General features: G+C 32.0%; 3 protein-coding genes across 5 annotated transcripts in view; 2 read left to right on the top strand and 1 right to left on the bottom strand.

Moving 5' to 3' along the window:
• The first annotated feature begins 3,197 nt into the window (after positions 1-3,197).
• On the top strand, positions 3,198-4,079 carry LOC115237818 (EKC/KEOPS complex subunit TPRKB-like). Its single transcript, XM_029811108.1, has one exon. It carries the CDS (start codon positions 3,433-3,435, stop codon positions 3,967-3,969), a length of 537 nt encoding a protein of 178 aa, XP_029666968.1. The 5' UTR covers positions 3,198-3,432; the 3' UTR covers positions 3,970-4,079.
• Positions 4,080-4,848: 769 nt separating this feature from the next.
• The window catches only part of LOC115237834 (nuclear protein localization protein 4 homolog), an 18,019-nt gene continuing 15,711 nt past the window's right edge, over positions 4,849-7,156 (bottom strand). The window contains exons 10-13 of one of the 2 annotated variants that reach the window (XM_029811161.1): positions 5,924-6,072; positions 5,699-5,837; positions 5,289-5,608; positions 4,849-4,897 (exon numbers count right to left, since the gene is read on the bottom strand). In XM_029811161.1, coding sequence (XP_029667021.1) covers positions 4,849-4,897; positions 5,289-5,608; positions 5,699-5,837; positions 5,924-6,072 — 657 coding nt within the window. Of the gene's footprint in view, positions 4,898-4,958; positions 5,198-5,288; positions 5,609-5,698; positions 5,838-5,923; positions 6,073-7,156 lie in introns of those variants that run through there. The other variant, XM_029811162.1, reaches the window with a different exon arrangement.
• The window catches only part of LOC115237836, a 12,398-nt gene continuing 11,949 nt past the window's right edge, over positions 6,708-7,156 (top strand). For both annotated transcript variants that reach the window (XM_029811165.1, XM_029811169.1), the window contains exon 1: positions 6,708-7,038. The gene's annotated coding sequence lies outside the window, so the exon portion shown is untranslated. The remainder of the gene's footprint in view (positions 7,039-7,156) is intronic.

Genomic DNA, 7,156 nt, shown 5'->3' on the forward strand with positions numbered 1-7,156 from the left:
TTATTTTCTTTTTATACCTGCATTTTTATATAACAACAAGAGACTGTTTTGGGGCAAATTTGACTGGGAAGTATATATGGTCGTCTTTCGGTACAAGGCGGACCTATATCGGTCTCTTCATCTTTCTCCAATTTAGAATCAGTACATTTTTTTCTCGGTTTTTCCTTCTTGGAAGGACATGCTGATTTAAATTTCTCCGTACCTTGTTTAATTGCTGCGTGTACTACAGGAATAATTACAAAACTTCCAAAATGTTTAAAGTAATCTTTAAATTAATTTTTACACAAAAAAATCAAAATTATTTATATTATATATATGTTGTAATATATAATATATGATATATAATATTTGAATTACAAGATTCTACGAGATTATTTTGTACACCAGTTGTTCAACATTAAAAGACACAAATTTACCGCAGTCGAATAATTGATCCATAATACTTCCGCGCGATGTGTCATCCATCATAATGAACGATGATTAAAATCAGGCCTGTTATTCAAATTTCATTATTATGAGAAATAATTATTTGGAATTTTCCTTGATATGCAACGAGAATGTAGTATGTAATAGTTAGCAGTCGTTTGACAAATGAACTATACACACTGTCGCAAAAAAATAGCAAATTTCAAGACAACTAATATAAATTACAAATACTTTTTATTTAAACGCCACGTTTTTTCAGAAAAAAAAATGTTTCTAAATATGCATCATAACGATGACATATCTATTAAGTGTATGTTTTATTTTCATGTATTTCAGGCAAATATTATTTATTTGACATCTTTTTATTCTTTTATATCGTAACAATAAATTAATCAACATTAATAATATTAATTATTAATAATTATTTTATTAAAAATATCAATATTAATAATGATACCGATATATTGCATAAATATAATAAATTTGACATCTTAGAAAAATAAAAAAATCACTAAATCTTAAAAAAGTCACCGATAAGACAAATTTACTAAATATTTATTTTCATTTAAACATTTATTAAAAGGCAATAAATAATTATCTCTTTTATTATTCAATTTCATTATATCATTTTTTTAAAGCAACGTATATACAGGAGCTCACAGAAAAAGGATAAGATAACGCATGACGTTACCTACCGACTAAAAATTTTTCGTTACGAGTTAGTGAGTATTATCGATAGTTGGCGTCACTTTCCAATAATATAAAATTCCTTTTTCCGATTATTTTAAATTCATATATATTTTATATATTTCGGCAAATTTGAATAAATATGCTACAAAATATGCGTTTAAAAAATAAGAGAGGGGGCCGTTATATTGAATAATTTAATATTTTATTACATATTTAACAAAATACTTTCTGAGCTACGATTGCACAAAATTCATTTAACAGAACTATCGCACGCGTTGAAATCGTAATTCGGATATAAAATAAATGATTTGTAATATCATACCTTATTGTAATTATAATTGCAGCGATCACAGCATTAATTGCAGCAATGGAATGATTCCGTTTTTTTCGACACTCGCGATACTTTTGTCGGCACTCCCGGTTGCACAGAATTTACTTGATAGAACGCATCCACACTAATACTGATGCGATATATTATATATAAAACGAAAAATGAAGCGATCAATCACTGTAATTAACCGATTCTGTTTGTTCGACATTCGCGATACTCGAGCCGAATATCTCCATCACAAAAGCATCCCGATGCCAAAATAATCGCGATATACTTTATATAAACGAGCGCAAAGCACGAAATTTCGGACGCGAAATAAATATGGCTGCCACTCATTCGCGCCAACTGTGGCATGTGAATCATTCGAAAGTTTTTCTATTCGCTAGTTTCTATTAAGGATGTGTTCCAAATTCACTGTCAATACTGGAAATCTATAATATACGTTACGTGAATTATAGATTTTCAGTACCAGTGAATTTTGGAACACGACCTAAATCACGTTGGATGCACTCCATTTGACGCTATTTTCGCTTTAAAGCGTTTAATGGACCAATCAGGCCGAAAAATATCTTGCCCTTCGAAACGAAAAAAGCGTCAAATGGAGCGAATATCATAAAATAATTATAATAATTGTTATCACTACCCAGACAGCACAAGGATGTCCTTAGGACGTCCAAAGAGCATCCAGGACATACATGTAGGATATCCTGAGCGTTAGAATATTTATTAGATAATTATTCTCTCTCGATACTACAGTAGATCGCAGTAGAGTGACGCGTTCGTTTAGGACTTTAAGATACGAATGAGAATCGCGAAAATTCAGTCTACTCCTCGCGACAGTCAAGGTGGTATTACCCGTATTATCATTTTAGTGAATGCGTAGAGCGGTCCTATACGCAGGTAATATACAAAGAAGGATAGAGGGGATGAGCGACCGCTTTGTTTATAATGTATTATATAAACATAGCATAGCTGAGTTCGCGCACGACGCGGATGACGTATGTAAATATATACATATATACATTACATTCATCATAGTTTTTCGATTATCGCGTCGCGAAAATCAGTTTACACTTTTTGCAATTTCCATTTGTGTCACATATACGAGCGATTACTTATGTAATCCATAATATTACCGAGAACGATAAATTATTTAATGAATATTGAATTATAGCGCTTTATCGATTACCAGCGATGAATATTACGATAATCGCGTATATGCGTTTATATCGCATTTATTTAGAAAGCTAGAAACTCGTATTTAAATGGTTTGAATGTAACAGTGACATTTAATTCGCGTGATATAAACACAAAATCTCAAAATGTATAATAAAATGTTGTATAATAATAATTAAAATATACAATAAATATATGTCATTTGTTTATGTCTATGACGATCATTTGCGACGTCAGGACGATATAAATCGACATATTTTTAAAATTTAATTATATACTAAATTAATAAAATTGACGCATTTTTGTGTAATAAAAATGTGTAGTAAAAAAATTATCCATCTTTTTCCAAATATATTAATTTTATTAGTAAAAGGTATTTCTTAATTATTCTTGTGTTAATTCTTTTTTTTCTTGATTCATAGAGTATTCTTGTTATGCATTTTGTTTATATTTAATAAAAATTGTTTTTATTGTTTTTGCGCGTATCTTTTTTTTTCGTATTAAATTCTATTTTTTTTATTATCATTTGATTTGCATTTACCATGAGCTTTTGACTTAGTGTTTTTCGTTTTAGTCGCTGTGCTGTAAGGGCGTTAACAACACACACAACAAATTTTTATCATGCGTATAAAATCAGAGATTATGACGTGCGTCCACGTGTGTTTACATTATATTCAAAATTGCACGTATTTTCCAAGCAATTATTAATATCGCTAATCTGTGACGCGCGCGAATAAATATCTCTTAAGCATTTTCTAGTAGAAGACGAGATTGAAGTAACCGTAATTGTCGAGACTGTAAAGGTTAAGATGGATAATTACAGAGTTGAATTGGATCGAGAGACCGGGCTTTACTGCACAATGTATTTATTTACTGACGTTACAAATGTCTCTGAAATTCGCGAGAAAGTCGTCACTGGAGAGCTTCGTTGTTGTATGGTGAAAGCTTCGCTTATAATAGACGCTTTTCAGGCAGTGGTGGCTGCCAACAAAGTTGTCCTTAATGCTAAGCAGAATCGATTAATCACCAAGACTATATACACAGAGATTTTATTTTATCTGTCAATGTCTAAAAAGATATCACGTGCCTTGACTGAATTTGGTATCGATGACAGTGATAAGAATATTCTGGTAATACTGATACACAAGCTTGGCGAGGAACAATCCATGTTAGAAGAAATCTTAGGAAGTATCAAGGGAGAGAGAGTACCTATTTCAAGAATACAAGAGTTTACAGATGTGAATCTTGTAAAGAAAACTTACAAAATCGATAAAGATGAATTGCGTGTTTCTAGTCTTATTAATGCTATCGTATCAAGGATCAGCTGTAAGGACTTTATGTTATAATAAAGATTGAAGAAAGTGGAAGTCTGTATGTCAATTATTATATATTAATAATAAGAGAGAAATTATATTTAAAATATAGTTTGAATAAATATATATATAGGACGTTTTTTAAATAGTCTATATACTTACAATTTCTTTATATTAATCAATTATATATCCTAATTGCATTCGTGATAATTGTTGCTTTGCAAACTATCCTACATATTATAGTACACATATATTCCATATATATTCAGAAGAATAATTTTGCCTTCATTTTCCCTAATTAATGTTTTATTTATAATTTTAATAAAAAATATATTTGTCATATATATATAAAAGAAATTTTTTATGTAAATTTGGATTTATTCTCTTCAGTCGAATTTATAAAATGCTATTTGATTGTAATGGAGGAGATATTTCCCGATAACATTGATGTATTTTATTTTCTTTTTATACCTGCATTTTTATATAACAACAAGAGACTGTTTTGGGGCAAATTTGACTGGGAAGTATATATGGTCGTCTTTCGGTACAAGGCGGACCTATATCGGTCTCTTCATCTTTCTCCAATTTAGAATCAGTACATTTTTTTCTCGGTTTTTCCTTCTTGGAAGGACATGCTGATTTAAATTTCTCCGTACCTTGTTTAATTGCTGCGTGTACTACAGGAATAATTACAAAACTTCCAAAATGTTTAAAGTAATCTTTAAATTAATTTTTACACAAAAAAATCAAAATTATTTATATTATATATATGTTGTAATATATAATATATGATATATAAAAATCTATACAGTTAAAAATTATCTAATGGCAAATAATTGACATAAATTTCATAATTATATCAGTATTGATTTAACTTATTGTATGTGTATTTTTGAGTTCATAATTTTATTACTAAAATAATTCTCTCATCATTTCTTCATCATACTCTTCCACATCTTCTCTGCAAACATATAAAAATTTATAATAAATAATTCTGATCTATTAGACACAATTCATATATCAAAACTGTTTACAAGACATCTTGTTAGGTTCATATTTAAAACATCTAAACAAATTGTTAGAAACTACCTGTAAAAAAAAAGAAATGTTAGAGAGACAGAACAAAGGAAGAAAAACCAGGTGAGGAAAAGGAAATGCTTTTGCTTTTGTCTTTTTTTTTTTTTTTATTCACTCATAAATAAGGCCAAAGATGCGTAGAAAACAATTGTTATATCCGCAAGGACACGGTACGCGTCAAATCCTGCGGAAGCAAAGTAGTAGATTCAAAGACAGCACCCCCGTAAACGCATGTGGAATTCATCGTTAATGCTTTGACAGTTTATTACGAGTACCTTGGTAAATTGCACATCTCGCAAACTGCTAAATCCGCAGCATTGAGAAAAGTGCAATGAGAACATGTCCAGAGAGCTTGATCCGGAGGCGGATTCGCAATCGGCTCTGTACCGACGCCTACCCCTCCACTGCCCTCCGCAGTCGCGGAAGGCAATGTCCTCGAGCTACCACCAAAGGACGTGGCTTGCGGAGAACGCGACGATGTAGAAGCCGCGGATATGAGCTGCTCCACTGTCGCCCAATGCTCTGATTGGGCCCACTCTAATGCCTTCTCTTTATCTTTATTGCGAATAGCTTCGAGTAAAGGTAACATATGATCCTGCAAAATAAAATATTTATCAATATCATTATTATTACTAAGCACACATCATTGAATAGAAAAAAGTATTAATCAATTAATCGATGGTACCTTCATCGGATACATGTCCATGGTAGCGATGAAAAGAAGCAAATGGAAATCAGAAGTTGCCTCCAAAAATTGATCCGCGTTGAATTGTTGCATATAAGTGCACAATGCATTAAATTCCTGAACTTGCCCATCAACTTGTCTGAATTAGGAACATTATTGTGATTATATAAATCTATTAATATGGTTTGATATCTGCTTATAGATTTATTTAACTATAGATAATACCTGTTTTCAACTGGAAATGGAGTGATGTCATCCGTGAAGAAAGTGAATTGAGGAGTAAGTGGTGTGGATGCAGGTACATCCACTAATAAATATTCTACTGGCAAAGGTCTCCCCAATCTTGTTACTTCATTTCCATATGTGTCTTTTTCCTAACAAACAACAAAATATACATATATAACTACATAAATATCATGTATCGATTTTATACACACATTATGTAAAAATTATATATTTTATTTGTCTCATTTTAAAAAAGAGATCTGTATTCTTATTTTTTTATATTTTTTACAACAAATATTGCGTTTTATTAAAAATATAATGAAAAATTGTATTATCTAAATACGAATAGGCTAAATTTTTTTCTAATTAGAAAAAATATATTGTATATTTTGTAAAATTCAATTTTTTTAATTTCCTACGTTTTTGAAAGAATATAGGATCATAAATTACAAGTACATTTTTCAAGAAAGTTCTTCATTAATCGAAGGCTACAATGAAAAGGAGGATCATCATGTATAATAACTTTACCACTTGTTGCTGAAAAAAAAAAAGGAAATGTATGTAACTGTCTACACTCTCTCAACGCATTCCCCTACAGATCTAATATTCCCGCCATAAAGGTAGATTCATAAGCTGCCATGACGCGAGGCAAAGTGCACGTACACGCGATTGGCGTTGAGTCGAACGGACGAAAACGACAATGGCGACGTCGACGGGGAAGATACATACTGATGGATCCATTCGATGAAGAGGTATGAGAGAGATATGTATATATATATAGAAGGGATAGAAGAGAGGGGACGAACAGAGATGGGGTGAGCTGAAAGAAGGGAGTGGGGCGACAAAGCGCGTAAGCGACTAGCGCGCGCCGCGGTGTGTGTCTGTCGGTCGGTCGGTCGGTCGTCGCCGCCATGCTAGTGGTTAGTTTAGTGAACCAAACATCATGATGTGGCAAAACGTTCGCACGAGCTAAAGCCCGTAGTAGCCACGCCGCGTTAACCGGCACCACCGTCGTTATGTTATCCACACTCACGACGTTCGATAAACACGATAACGCGAAAAGTACAAAAAGTATATATACACACAAGACACACGACGTATATAGAGAGGGAAAAGCCGCGTTAACCGTCGTTATGTTATCCACACTCACGACGTTCGATAAACACGATAACGCGAAAAGTACAAAAAGTATATATACACACAAGACACACAAGACACATAGAGAGGGAAAGA

Source organism: Formica exsecta, unplaced genomic scaffold (assembly GCF_003651465.1).
Source record: "Formica exsecta isolate Colony F162 unplaced genomic scaffold, ASM365146v1 scaffold31, whole genome shotgun sequence".
Classification (NCBI taxonomy): Eukaryota; Metazoa; Arthropoda; class Insecta; order Hymenoptera; family Formicidae; genus Formica; species Formica exsecta.

Excerpts from the sequence above, each read along its gene's own strand:
- LOC115237818 (XM_029811108.1), top strand. The coding sequence starts at position 3,433 with ATGGATAATTACAGAGTTGAATTGGATCGAGAGACCGGGCTTTACTGC.